Here is a 15,438-nt window from a genome sequence, read left to right as displayed (position 1 = left end):
TCAAGCCCTAGAATGCATCCAGAGCATGCTGAGAAGGAACCGATGTTCAGTCAGGCAGTGGATGAGTCTAACAGGGACACTTTCATCGCTGGCCCAGTTCATCGAGTTAGGGAGACTCCACCTCCGCCCCCTTCAGTATCATCTAGCTGCTCACTGGATAAAGGACATGACGCTAGAGGCGGTCTCAGTGCCTGTTTCCGAAGAGATGAGGTCTACTCTAACGTGGTGGAAGAACAGCATTCTTCTCAAGGAAGGCCTACCATTGGCTGTTCAGACCCCCGACCACCGTCTCGTCTCGGACGCATCGGACACGGGCTGGGGTGCGACACTGGACGGACAGGAATGCTCGGGCACATGGAATCAAGAGCAAAGGACACTTCACATCAATTGCAAGGAGTTGTTGGCGGTTCATCTGGCCTTGATAAACTTCAAGTCCCTCCAGCTAAACAAGGTGGTGGAGGTGAACTCCGACAACACCACAGCCTTGGCTTACATCTCCAAGCAGGGAGGGACTCATTCGAGGAAGTTGTTCGAGATCGCAAGGGACCTCCTCATTTGGTCAAAAGATCGAAAGCTTTCGCTGGTAACGAGGTTCATTCAGGGCGATATGAATGTCATGGCAGATCGCCTCAGCCGGAAGGGTCAGGTCATCCCCACAGAGTGGACCCTTCACAAGAATGTTTGCAGCAGTCTATGGGCCCTGTGGGGTCAGCCCACCATAGATCTATTCGCTACCTCGATGACCAAGAGGCTCCCGATGTATTGTTCTCCGATTCCAGACCCAGCAGCAGTTCACGTGGATGCCTTTCTGCTGGATTGGTCCCATCTCGACCTGTATGCGTTCCCGCCGTTCAAGATTGTCAACAGGGTACTTCAGAAGTTCGCCTCTCACAAAGGGACAAGGCTGACGTTGGTTGCTCCCCTCTGGCCCGCGAGAGAATGGTTCACCGAGGTACTGCAATGGCTAGTCGACGTTCCCAGGACTCTTCCGCTAAGAGTGGACCTTCTGCGTCAACCTCACGTAAAGAAGGTACACCCAAACCTCCACGCTCTTCGTCTGACTGCCTTCAGACTATCGAAAGACTCTCAAGAGCTAGAGGCTTTTCGAAGGAGGCAGCCAGAGCGATTGCCAGAGCAAGGAGGACATCCACTCTCAGAGTCTATCAGTCTAAATGGGAAGTCTTCCGAAGCTGGTGCAAGGCGAATGCAGTTTCCTCAACCAGTACCACTGTAACCCAGATTGCTGACTTCCTGTTACATCTAAGGAACATAAGATCCCTATCAACTCCTACGATCAAGGGTTACAGAAGTATGTTGGCAGCGGTATTCCGCCACAGAGGCTTGGATCTTTCCACCAACAAAGATCTACAGGACCTCCTTAGGTCTTTTGAGACCTCAAAGGAACGTCGGTTGTCCACACCAGGCTGGAATCTAGACGTGGTTTTAAGGTTCCTAATGTCATCAAGATTTGAACCGCTCCAATCAGCCTCTTTTAAGGACCTCACATTAAAAACTCTTTTCCTCGTGTGCTTAGCAACAGCTAAAAGAGTCAGTGAGATCCACGCCTTCAGCAGGAACATAGGTTTTACATCTGAAACGGCTACATGTTCCTTGCAGCTCGGTTTTTTGGCTAAAAACGAGCTTCCTTCCCGTCCTTGGCCTAAGTCGTTCGAGATCCCAAGCCTGTCCAACTTGGTGGGGAACGAACTAGAGAGAGTACTTTGCCCAGTAAGAGCTCTTAGGTACTATTTAAGAAGGTCAAAGCCATTACGAGGACAATCAGAAGCTTTATGGTGTGCTATCAAGAAGCCTACTCTACCGATGTCTAAGAACGCAGTTTCTTACTACATCAGGCTTCTGATTAGAGAGGCACATTCTCATCTGAAGGAAGAAGACCTTGCTTTGCTGAAGGTAAGGACACATGAAGTGAGAGCTGTTGCTACTTCAGTGGCCTTCAAACAGAACCGTTCTCTGCAGAGTGTTATGGATGCAACCTATTGGAGAAGCAAGTCAGTGTTCGCATCATTCTATATCAAAGATGTCCAGTCTCTTTACGAGAACTGCTACACCCTGGGACCATTCGTAGCAGCGAGTGCAGTAGTAGGTGAGGGCTCAGCCACTACATTCCCATAATCCCATAACCTTTTTAACCTTTCTCTTGAATACTTTTTATTGTTGTTTTTTGGGTTGTACGGAAGGCTAAGAAGCCTTCCGCATCCTGGTTGATTTGGCGGGTGGTCAAATTCTTTCTTGAGAAGCGCCTAGGTTAGAGGTTGTGATGAGGTCCTTTAGTATGGGTTGCAGCCCTTTATACTTCAGCACCTAGGAGTCGTTCAGCATCCTGAGAGGACCACTAGGCTCAGTAAGGAAGACGTACTTAAAAAAGGCAGAGTAATAGTTCAAGTCGACTTCCTTACCAGGTACTTATTTATTTTATGTTTGTTATTTTGAATAACTGATAAAATGAAATACGGGATACTTAGCTTCTTTGTTAACATGTATACTGGTCTCCACCCACCACCCTGGGTGTGAATCAGCTACATGTTCATCGGGTAAGATTAATATTGAAAAATGTTATTTTCATTAGTAAAATAAATTTTTGAATATACTTACCCGATGATCATGAATTTAAGAACCCTCCCTTCCTCCCCATAGAGAACCAGTGGACCGAGGAGAAAATTGAGTTCTTGTTGACAAGAAGTACTTGAGTACCTACTCACAGATGGCGCTGTTGTGTACACCCCCACCTGGATAGCGATCGCTGGCGTATCCCGACCGTAGATTTCTGTCGGGCAACGGAGTTGACAGCTACATGATCATCGGGTAAGTATATTCAAAAATTTATTTTACTAATGAAAATAACATATTTCTGGAAAATCCGCGATATATGTATATACATGGGTTATGAAAAAAATCCGCGAAGTGGTGAATCCGCGATGGTCGAACCGCGAAGTAGCGAGGGTTCACTGTACCAATGTTTTGGCCTAGAATGGTGTCATTTACATCATTGGAATCTATAAAGAGTTAATACATTTTTTTTAAGCTTAATTTTTCCTGCAAACTTTTCTATTTTTCTTAGTAGTGCACCTCTAACAGACTTCAAACATTCTCATGAACTTTTTGAGGGGTTGCTCACTTTTAAGTTTATTCTTAAACTTTCTTGCCAGTTTTTTATGTTTGCCTTAAAATTTATAAGTAAATTTGTCACGATAATTATTGTTACTTCAAATATGTCCAAGTCCAAGGCTCTTGTGAAAGTTGATGGAGGAATTTGTTCTTATAATTACCATGGGAAGAACTTTTACTGTTTAATGGGAAGAAAGCAAATAGGGGATGAATAACCTTACTTGTTATGATTTTCATAACAGTATTATGAATGGTTATTATTACTGATAATGATAGTATAAGCACATTATTAGTAGTAGTGCACTGTTGCAAAAACATGTACAGCACCATTATTATAACATGCCAAACTGCAACCTTAGCTAGAAAAAACAGGGTGCCACCAACTCTAAGGTCCCAGTAAGGAGAGCAGCTTAGTATGAAAAATGAATGTAGAAGTATAGTAATAACAAAGCATAATTGATATGATAGATAGTAGAGAAACTATGGAATGATGCAAATATCAACCTCCTCAAGAAAAAATTGTGTGCACCAAACTTCAACTTCTGAATTTCCACCAATTCAATTACTCTATTTGGAATCTCTCTTCACAACTTGGTTATACAAAAGCAAGAATAAAACATCTGGAATACTATAAGATATTGAACTTCTGACAAGAAAGGCAAAATAGTTAGAATCAAGTGCATATCTAGAACTAAGTCTTGGAATGCTTAATGCAAAGGATGATCAGAATTATGAAAAATTTATACAGCATTCATATTTAATTGATTGAAAGATACTGCCAGAGATTAATACCAAGATCATAGATTAGGAATGTAATATACCAAGTTTTTTCCCAACACCTGATGGGGAAACAATATCCAAATCATGGCAGAACAAAAGAATGGATGTGAGGATATGTAATTGGTAGTGGATGGAAGGATCTGATTAATCTTTGATTTTTCCAGTACTGTAGTGTGCTGCAGAGAACAAACCATAGCCGACTAGAGGAGACTGTTAAAAGATAAAACAGAAAGCTTAGTGCAAGAGATTTTACTCATAATGCCAACCTTTTCATTACTTCTTATGATTACGTAATGTTTTTTATTCTTAAAGATTTATTTCATATAATTGCACTATAAACATAAGGAAAAGTTTAACTCTGGTAACTCTGGTATTAACATTAGTATCCAATAAAGTGGTACCTCGGAGATCGAAGTTAATTATTTCCAAAACCGTGTTCGAACAACGATTTGTTTCAAGCTCCAAATCAATTTTCTCCATAAGAATGATTGAAAATAGCATTAATTGGTTCCCCACCCAAGGATGCTCTTATTATGTCCCATTTTTGCACAAATTTTACAATATTTAGATACAGTACAGTTTATAAAAGTATACCAAAATCAAGAAACGGGTATAATTAATAGAATACTGTGAATTAATTCATATGAAATAAATGAACATTGGACTTTACTTGTAGTAAGGAAAATGGATGGTCCGAGGGGAAATTGGTGAGGATGGGTTAGTCTCCCACCACAAAAACCTAGAGTAACTGCCCTTCTGAAGTTTGTTTCTTTGCACTTTTTTTTGTCACTAAATTTGATTCACTTGAGGACCTTTTTACTAAAAGTTGATCAAAAGAGAATTGGTTCTGATTTCATTTTAAAATATTTCTGAAATGATTTAATACTTTATAATAATAAAAATTGCCTGTTCTGCTGGCTACTTCTTTATTTGGGTAGTGTTTTTGTATAAAATTGTGTACTTCTGCCTATTTTCCCATTACAGTATTTCCTTTATCACTGAACTAGGTGGAGGATCCTCTCCTTCATTATCCTCTAAAGACATGTCCTATTTTACCTTTGTATATTGATAAAAAAATGTAGTATGAATGAAATTAACAAAAAGTTAATGGGAAATTTTTTGCGGGTCTGAATTGTGCAAGAGCCACTCGTAAACTGGGATTGTCGCCTTTGTCTTAGTCGTGTAGGTTACCCTGGTTACTCGCCTTGGCCCATATAGGTTCTTTCGAGTTGTTTGACCTCAAAATTCTTTTTTGATACCTGGGCCAAAAAATGTTCAAAAATATTGTTCGAGTTCTGGGGCATTTGATCTCCGAGGTTCTACTGTATATACAGTAGTTTTGTTTTAGAGCCTGATATGTGTACTGCTCATTTCAGCATGGTATCCTTATGACTGGTGTATCTAGGAATCTTGAATGTATTCAAGAGAATACTGTAAGTGGTGGAAGTCTTTACAGCATGTTTTTAGCTTCTGCAGCTTTGCTTTTTCACCCATGATTCTAATCCTTCATTTGTTCCGACACAAATACTCACCGAGAACTACTTTTCTTGGAGTCACTTGTGATCTCTCAATCTCGACCAAGGTTTTTCCCGCCGTTACCCCCCTTACTCCGTTCCATATAGGTTTACCCCCGCCGCCAGAGAATGCGCCCTGAGGGCAGGATTAGGGCAGGTCACTGCATCTCTGGGTCAGCATCGCCATTAAGTTCCTTGGTCGTAAGCTGTAAACAGCTCACTCACTCGCTCTCTCGATCCTTTGGCGCGTTTGTGTTCCACGTGTTTCCAGTGTGGGGACTTGTGTTTTCTTGCGTAGTGCGTTATTCGCAAGTGTTACAGTGCGTTCTCCCTGTGTATATCCCAGTGTACTCATAACTCGCTAGTGTTGTGCCTTTCGTGTGCGAACGATGGAGCATGTGCGACGTTGCCCTGGTCCTAGAGCCGGAAAGTCGTCTGGGGCTTTCCTCTCTAAACCAGAAGTAGACCCTCACTCCCTTTGTTCCACGTGTAGGGGGAAAGTTTGCTCCGCCGCGGACATGTGTCCGGAGTGCGTAAGCTGGGATGATATACAGTGGATACGCTATGGTACCAAAAAGAAGAAATCTTCTAAGCGTTCCCCCAGAAAAGTTAGTGGCGTTTATTCGTTACCGTCGGCCAGTGATCGGTCCGACGAAGCCTCGGCTTCTCCGTCTCCTTCGCAAAGGAGAGGGCAACAAGCCCCCAGTGTTGTGATTAGTCAAGGCGTTCTTCCCGGTGAACCCAGTGTGAGGGAAGAACCAAGGGCAGGCCCCTCTAGAGATAACGGAGGGTCCGGTAGTGCTTCTGGTGAATCAGGCCTCGTGGTAGGGGACCACGCGTCCTCAGAAGACCCCGTATGGGGCAGTGTTGTGATTTCAGAGTCTCCCCCGCCCTCGTTGGCCGGTGCGTCGGGCTCTCCCCCGCCTGAGGACAGCCACACTAGAGTTCGCCGCCCGAGTAGCGATGCCTTCGGGTGGAAGTTGCCGAAAACACCAGGGAGGTCACCGCTAAGAATGGACGTGACCCTGGACCCCTGGCCCCCTGGCATGGATAGAGTGAACTCGGTGCCGACGATCTCCACAGCGGTTCCCGAGGACTTCCTCCAGCATCCAATCTCGGACGGCCGGCGGCGAAGAGCTTCCCCCACGCATCACGCGGGCAGCCGTTACACGAGGAACGTGGCGCCCTCGGACTCGTCAGAGATAGATTCATCCTCCGGGGGAGAAGTCAGGGAGAAACGGCGCGGGAAGAGGGAGCGGTCTGAAAGCGATCATTCCCGCTCTAGGTCAAGGTCGCGACATAGCAGGAAGCGCCCCCGCTCCCACTCCCGTAAGTATAGGAGAAATGCCTCTCCCGGCGGCGCCTGGGTCTACGTCCCTTCAGGAGAGTCCAAGAGGCTCCACTCTCCACTCTCGTTCCAGTGAACGGGCGTCTAGGCTGCCACTCCCTACGCACAGCCTAGAACCGCTCGACCTGCCACGCAGGAAAGACCTCTCTCAGAAGCATAAGTCCTCGAGGCCTCCGGTTTACCCCGCCCAGCGGGGGGAAACGCGCTTCTTTGAAGGCAGCCTGACCGAACCAGCCCAGCTGGTACGGTCATCGAGCAAGAAGGATCGGTTCCCGTTGTCGGGTCAGCCCACCGGGACCGTGACTTCAGCTTCCAGAGCCTTGGGGCAACCGAGGGCCCTCCCTGAGCCGGTGGTACCCGCCTTGCAGCGAGATCCACCCTCCTACGGAGCTCCCTACGGTTACAGGTCGGCCCCCCTGGACCCAAGAGAGGGACGACCGGTCTACCGAACAAGCAACCCGGCGCCCCCGCGCCAGGCCGAGGCCTCGGCTGACGGAGGAGAAGCTCCCCCGTCGGAGGACTCCGCATACAGAAGGGTGGTGGGCCTCATCAGGAGGCACCATGGGATTACAGAACCCTCGGCACCTAAGGGGAATTCCTGGAGATCAAGCCTCCTGAGAATCACGCATCACGACGCCCTTCCGAAGTCCTCCCTGGCCCTTCCTCTTGCCCCAGACCTAGTACTGGGACAAGAGTACATAGATAACTTAGTGGCCAGCAATGCGGAAGCCCCCAAGTCCCAGAGTGCCTCGAAACTGCTCCAGGGCCTCAAGACACAAGGGAAAGTTTACATTCCTGAAGGGCGGCGCCCAGGCCCCTGTAAAGTGGACCCGGCCTTAGACATCCTGGGACAAGGCGGCTCGGACGAAAGGGCCTCTTCAGCCCCAGTTTCCTTCTCGCCTACAGAAGCCGCCATGATGGAGGAGATGTCGAGGGACCTGGTGAACGTCTCATGGCTGGACTGGTGGGCCTCCACGTTGGTGAGCGTGCAAGCCTCCATCGACCCCGAAGATTCAGAGCAGCAGAGTCTCCTGACGGACCTTCTCACTTCCGGGGGGAAAACTCTGAAGTTTCTAGCGTACCAAGCGCTCGCCTTGACGGCCAACTGGGTACTAAGGAAACGTGACACAGTTCTATCTAAGTTGTCGAGGAAGATCCCGGACAGGGAGGCCCGAGCTGTGCGTAGCCTACCCTTGGGGGGTGAGTCTCTGTTCCCTTTAAAGGAACTGGAAATTCTAATGGTGAAAGTGTCCAAGAAGAGAGAGGCCAACGTCCCCAGACAAGCGTCTTCTAGAAGGCCGCCATACAGGAGATCAGCCTCGGATAGCGCCGTGACTCCTCAGGCCGCCCCCAGCTCTTCGAGGAGGGACGCCCCTTCCTCCTCCTGGACAACAACTCTGCAGCCCTCCCGCAGAGGAGCACCAGCTTCTGCCAGCTCCTTCAGGTCGGGTTACTCCGCCTCGAAGAGAGGCAGATCAGGCCGCCCCTCTAGGAGAAGGTAGAGGGAGAGGCCCCCTACTCCCGCCCAAGCCTCGGGTTGGGGGATGCCTCAGACCTCATTGGCAAGCATGGAAAACACAAGGAGCGGATCCTTGGACGGTGTCCGTCCTGAAAGAAGGCTACAGACTCCCCTTCATAGCGGACCCACCCCCTCTTATTCCAGCCAGCCAGACAGAATGGTTGGCCCCCAGGGACCCGAGGAAAAGGGCCACCCTTCAAGGAGAGATTTCCTCCATGTTAGAGAAGGGGGCCATGGAAGAGGTCCTTCTCCCAGGCCCAGGCTTCTACAGCCGCCTGTTCCTGGTAGAGAAAGCAACGGGGGGGTGGAGACCCGTGATAGACCTGTCGGCCCTCAACAAGTTCGTCAAGAAGACGGACTTCAAGATGGACACCCCAAAATCCGTCCTGATGTCCTTGAGGGAGAAGGATTACATGATGACGGTCGACCTCAAGGACGCATACTTCCAGATCCCTGTCCACCCGTCGAGTCGGAAGTTCCTCCGGGTAAAATGGGGTTCCCAGATCCTGCAGTTCAAGACCCTTTGCTTCGGCCTGTCGACGGCCCCTCAAGTGTTCACGAGGGTCTTCGCGACAGTCTCAGTGTGGGCTCATGAACGGGGTATCCGTCTCATCAGATACCTAGATGACTGGTTGCTCCTTTCCAACTCAAAGGCCCTCTTGGAGGAACAAGGGAGAAACCTCCTCCAGTTCTGCAGGAATCTGGGAATCATAATCAATCTGGAAAAATCGAACTTAACACCATCCAACAGAATGGGATACTTGGGGATGACGTTGGACACCGTGCAGGGGAAGGTCTTCCCCTCGGAAGACAGGATACGGAACCTCAATCACATCATTCAGCCGTTCCTGTCAGAACATTCCAGGAGGGCGAAAGACTGGCAGAGACTGATAGGTCACCTGGTCTCATTAGAGAAACTGGTTCCCCAAGGGAGGATGAGGCTCAGACCCGTGCAATGGAACCTCAAGAGCCTCTGGTCCCAGACAGGCTCTCAGAAGGCGTTGATTCCTATCCTTCCAGACACGAGAACAGCCCTAGAATGGTGGCACTGCCAGTCGAACTCCCTCAAGGGGATGCCCCTCGGGTCCTGTTCACAGACGCCTCCAACCAAGGGTGCGGGGCCCACCTTCTGGAAGAGACAGCAAGCGGTACCTGGTCGGAGAGCGAAAAGCATCTTCACATCAACGTCCTAGAGCTAAGAGCAGTCCAGAAGGCATGTCTGCACTTTGCAAGTCGGTTAAGGGGAAACACCATGGCGTTAATGTGCGACAACGCCACGGTGGTAGCCTACATAAAGAAGCAAGGGGGCATGAGATCGAAGGAACTGTGCGACCTCGCCATAAGCATCCTACATTGGGCGGACGAGCAGCAGGTGGTGCTGCTAGCAAGGTTCATCCCCGGGAAGAGAAACGTGCTAGCCGACGGCCTCAGCAGAATGGGTCAGATAGTGGGGACAGAGTGGTCTCTACACCCAGAGGTAGCCAGACTCATCATTCAACGCTGGGGCTCCCCGGTGATGGACCTCTTTGCAACAAAGCTCAACGCCCAACTACCGGTCTATTGCTCCCCGGTACCAGACCAAAAAGCAGCCCTAGAAGACGCCTTCCAGCACAAGTGGGACAACTTGGACGTGTACGCTTTTCCCCCCTTCACGCTGATAAGGCAGGTACTCAACAGAGTAAGGGCCTCCCAAAACTTAAGGATGACTTTGGTAGCGCCCTGGTGGCCGGAGAGAGAGTGGTTCGCGGATCTAAAAGACCTAGCGAGCCAACCACCTTGGCCTCTGCCCGCCAGGTCAGACCTCCTGCGTCAACCTCACTTCCTCAGGTTCCACGACAACCCTCTCTCTCTTCGCCTTCACGCCTGGAGACTATCGAGCGGCTCTTGAAGAAGGAGGGGTACTCCTCCTCCACAGCTAAGAGAATGTCCCTATACCTAAGAAAATCCTCTACCGTGGTATACCAGGCGAAGTGGGCCGCCTTTACGAAGTGGTGTTCGGAGAAACACATAAGACCGCTTAAAGCTTCGGTCCCGGACATAGCTGAGTTTCTAGTGTACCTTAGGGATGAAGTAGGAATGTCAATCCCAGCCATTAAAGGAGTACGAGCAGCCTTAGGCCAAGTCTTCCTCCTGAAAGGCATCGACCTGGGGACCTCGAGACACATAGCGATGCTGATTAGGAGTTTCGAGCAGTCCTGCCCTCCTCAAGCTAGGAGAGTGCCCAGGTGGGACCTGGCCAAGGTCCTGAAAATGCTAAGTCGTCCTCCCTTTGAACCCCTGAAAGATATCGGGGACAAAGACCTCACCCTCAAGACCGTCTTCTTGCTAGCCTTGGCTTCGGCTAAGAGAGTGGGCGAGATCCATGGTCTGTCTTACGACGTTGCGCACTCCAAAGGGTGGAAGGAAGTGTCCTTCAGGTTCGTACCCTCCTTTGTGGCGAAGACTCAGAACCCAGCAGTCTGGGACCCGCGGTTTGAAGGTTTCTCAATTCCGGCCATTCCCAAGACAGGCAATACAGAAGACTTGAAGTTATGCCCAGTAAGGACGCTCAGAAAGTACCTGGAAAGGACGGCTCATCTCCGACCAGGTACCAAGAACCTCTTCGTCTCCACAGGTGTTAATAAGAAACAAGTCTCCAAGAACACCATTTCCTTCTGGCTGAGACAAGTCATCGCTAGAACCTATGAAGAGGATAAAATGGCAGTGCCAGGCACTCCCCCCCCATGACATCAGGGGTCTGAGCACCTCCTTGGCCTTTGAGAGAAACATGGCGGTGGGACAGATCCTGCAAGCTGGCACTTGGTCGCACCAGTCGACCTTTACTGCCCACTACCTCAAGGATTATTCAAGAAAATCCTTGGACGGGTTCTCCATTGGGACAGTCATCGCCGCCCTCCAATCTGTGTAGCGGTAGGCCAGAAGATGTCCCCAACGGTGAATAAATTCTTCGCTACTTCATCAGGAGAAAATCGACAGAAGAAATTTAAGAGATGAGTCTTAGATAATAGCGTAAGGTTCCGCAGTTACCCTCTCTCCGCTCTCTGATAGGCCCCGCATTCCATAGCCCTCTAGGCACTATGTGCCGAGTCAAGTGGCAGAATGGCACTCCCGCCTCCTAAAGTATAAGTCTCCAAGAAAAGTAGTTCTCGGTGAGTATTTATGTCGGAACAAATCAAAAATTTTAAATAATTTTTATTTTTCCTAACATACTCACCGAGAACTACTTTGCGGGTAATGGCCCTCCCTTCCGTCCCCGAGTGCCATCCTTCCATTGCCAAGTTGGGCTAAGCGACGAACTTAATGGCGATGCTGACCCAGAGATGCAGTGACCTGCCCTAATGCTGCCCTCAGGGCGCATTCTCTGGCGGCAGGGGTAAACTTATATAGAACGGAGTAAGGGGGGTAACGGCGGGAAAAACCTTGGTCGAGATTGAGAGATCACAAGTGACTCCAAGAAAAGTAGTTCTCGGTGAGTATGTTAGGAAAAATAAAAATATTTAAAATTTTTGATTTTGCTAGCCTCTATATTGGCTATCTAAATTGGCCGGTCATTTGGGAAGTGAGAAAATGATTGATTGTTATTACTACTATTAATATTTTAATTGATAGTAATATTATTATTATTATTATTATTTTTAGCAGTTATTTTTATTATATTTTTTATATTTTTTCTGTATTGTCGTGTGGGGTTCCAGGTTACATCCAACTTCCTTAGGAATCCATCACTTTCCTCGCTATCTGTGCTATTATATTATAATTATTATTATTATCATTATCATTATTGTTATGATGAATAGGATGATTGAGACCTCCAAGTGACATCTGTCAGTCTCTAGGGATTGCCAGAAGGAATTGTTCCTGACTGAGAGGTGACTAAGTAGGGAAAGGCTAAACAGAACAGAAATAGAAGTAAAAAGGAACAAGCAAAAGATCCTTGGCTAGAGATATTATTATTATTATTATTATTACTTGCTAGGCTAAAACCCTAGTTGGAAAAGCAGGATGCTATAAGCCCAGGGGCTCCAACAGGGAACATAGCCCTGTAAGGAAAGGAAAAAATAAAAATAAAATATTTCAAGAAGAGTAACAACATTAAAATAAAGATATCCTATATAAACTTTAACAAAACAATAAGAAGAGAAATTAGATATAGTGTGCCCGAGTGCACCCTCAAGCAAGAGAACTCTAACCCAAGACAGTGGAAGACCATGGTATAGAGCAGTGGTTCTCAAACTATGGGTCGCGAGTGTTGCTCCCATTTGTAACAACATACCTTTGCGAGCAAGGTTTCTCGGCTCTGACTCATATGAAAAATAAGTCGAGGAACAAGCTTAACCCCGAGCATGATATGAGATGCAGCCTTACGACAATGATTCCACGATTTGACAAACTGGTAAACGAGAAGCAGCGCCATGGATCCCATTAATTTAGTTTTGTGGATGAAAAACAGTGCCATGAATTCTATTAATTTAGCTTTGTGAATTAAAGCAGTGCCATAGATTCTATTAATTTAGTTTTGTGAATTAAAAGCAGTGCCATAGATTCTATTAATTTAGTTTTGTGAATTAAAAGCAGTGCCATGGATTCTATTAATATAGTCGCTATGGCACTACCCAAGACTAGAGAACAATGGTTTGGTTTTGGAGTCTCCTCCTAGAAGAGCTGCTTACCATAGCTAAAGAGTCTCTTCTACCCTTACCAAGAGGAAAGTAGCCACTGAACTCTTACAGTGCAGTAATCCCTTGGGTGAAGAAGACTTGTTTGGTAATCTCAGTGTTGTCAGGTGTATGAGGACAGAAGAGCATATGTAAAGAATAGGCCAGACTATTCGGTGTATGTGTAGGCAAAGGGAAAATGAACCGTAACCAGAGAGAAGGATCCAATGTAGTACTGTCTGGCCAGTAAAAAGATGCGGAACTGTTTAGTGGTAGTGTCTCAACGGGTGGCTGGTGCCCTGGCCAACCTACTACCTATAATAACCATTATTACCATCAGCTGTGTGTCAAACACCTTGTAGTTGATGTTCGCTCCCTAATGTGGTCACGTTAGCTTATATGTAATAGATAATCTTTTTGTGGGTGGTACTTACAAATTAAAGCTGTCCATAGGGTGTTGAACATAATCTTTTTAAGTAGGATGTAACTCCCAACGCATTTGTCACTTCTTGAAAGTTTTGATTTTGCGGATAGATATTTGTCGTTTTAGTGAAACTTTGTGAGGGAATTTTGTCTTTAAACTTAATATCTATTGTGACATAGTAGCTAATAAAAAGTTAATAGGTAAAGTAAATCTAAATTTATAAGATTTTTTAATGGTAAACTTAATGCTATTGCATTGCTGCAGGAAATTAGTGTTGTGAAAACAAACCTAAAGAAATTTGGCTTATATGTGTGCAAAGAGATTGATGCCAATAAAACTTGTCTTCCAGTTCTTTTTCTGCAAATGTTCTAAGGGGATATTTTCAGAGATTAGGTTATGCATGTACAGTACTATACTTCAGAATAAAGTGAATGTTTAATCTCTTAAGGTTCAATGCTACACAGTATCCTAGAAATTTTATTCCAGTTATGACCAGATTGTGGAATGATTTTCTAATGAGGCAGTTAGATGAGTGGAACGTCAGAAGTTGAAACTTTTTTTTTTTTAACAAGCTGAAATAAGTTTCTCCATAGTTTATGTATGATAGGTCTATTTTAACGTTCATACTGATTTTAGCCCTTTCATATTCATCATTCGTTACTTCTCATACAGTAGTTTATTTCTTTATTTCCTTTCCTCACTGGGCTGTTTTTCCCTGTTGGAGCCCCTGGGCATTTAGCATCCTACTTTTCCCGTTAGAGTTGTAGCTTAGCTAGTAATAATAATAGTAATGGTCAAGAGTTCTGTTATCAAGCATTCTTTATATGCAGGTTATTTAGATAAGGAGAGGACTGAAAGTCAAAGGAGGTGCTTAGAAAAGTAATTTAATTGGTATTTTGCATATTCTACTTTAAAATGAAAAAAATTATCCATCTTTCCTGCATCATTTGGAGGTGCAGTAATTGGTATAATTTATCTTTTACTACCAGCTCTTTGAGAAAACAAAAAACTTATAAAAATAGTTGTTTTCCTTGAATTGGTAGTTATTCTGAAACTTTCATTTTATTATTTTCCTTTTTTAGCTCACCCAAAGTTGTACATAAATATTTGGACTTATTTTTTACACATTAGTATCCAAAAAGGGACCCAAGACCACCAGTTTGATCATTTCCAATAAAGATGTTCCTGTTGTCTTGTGTGCACAATGTTAGTTTATGGATGCATATCTGGATGTAAAGGTGAATTATTGTCATATAAGATGTCATTCTAGTTATTTCTTATCCAGCATCCACTCAACCCACAGGTGTGTTTCTTTCTGCCTCTTACTTCTCTGTTTTCTTTCATCTCCTTACTTTTCTGTCTAGCATCTTTAATTATACCTTTCTCTAGTTCTTGCCTCTAATGTGAGATTATGAGTACTGTATAGGAATATGCCTTGGTGGGTCTTGTTAAGCTTCATTTTAATTATGATACAATTAAAGCAGTGATTACTACTCCCATGTTACTGGACAGTTGGGCATCTGAGATAAATGTTCTATCAGATCCTTCATTCATTTGAATTCATATAGATTTTTTGTTTTTTTTATTATCTCTGTGACCTGCATACTTGAATGAATATTTCTCTTTTAATTATTTTTTAAATACTTATCTTTTAGATTCATTCCAAATTAGTTTCTTTGTTGGTTGAATTTTATTGTGATATAGTTCAAAATTTTAAGCTACCATACATTTTATTTTCAAGTTTCATGGTATTTATTATATTATATAGCATGTATTTTGAAATTAGAACTGAAATTATTAGGCATTTGGAATGTTTTTTTATTTTTAGTACAGTATACAGATACTCATCTTACCTACCTTACTGGAGAGTCATTATCCATTTGTAATCATTTTTTTAGTATACCAAAACCTTATCTATCTTACAAAGATATTTCATTTTAATTTTATCTGTATAATGTGAACTTGCCCCCCTACAGCACAGGAACCGCTTCAAGAAAGTCTTTGGAGGATTTATCATGCGACAGGCATTTGAATTAGGCTGGGCAGGTGCATTTACGTATAGGTCAGTAAGT

The 15,438-nt window shown here is 45.3% G+C and overlaps 1 protein-coding gene across 4 annotated transcripts in view; it reads left to right on the top strand.

Annotated features, from left to right (window-relative positions):
• The window catches only part of LOC137631237 (acyl-coenzyme A thioesterase 9, mitochondrial-like), a 332,677-nt gene that overhangs the window by 273,004 nt on the left and 44,235 nt on the right, over positions 1-15,438 (top strand). The window contains exon 9 of one of the 4 annotated variants that reach the window (XM_068363017.1): positions 15,343-15,428. The exons of the other annotated variants lie outside the window; for them this stretch is intronic. Coding sequence (XP_068219118.1) covers positions 15,343-15,428 — 86 coding nt within the window. The remainder of the gene's footprint in view (positions 1-15,342; positions 15,429-15,438) is intronic. 4 annotated transcript variants of the gene reach the window in all.

Source organism: Palaemon carinicauda, chromosome 39, assembly GCF_036898095.1.
Source record: "Palaemon carinicauda isolate YSFRI2023 chromosome 39, ASM3689809v2, whole genome shotgun sequence".
NCBI classification, from domain to species: Eukaryota; Metazoa; Arthropoda; class Malacostraca; order Decapoda; family Palaemonidae; genus Palaemon; species Palaemon carinicauda.
This window is presented reverse-complemented; position numbering and strand designations above follow the sequence as displayed.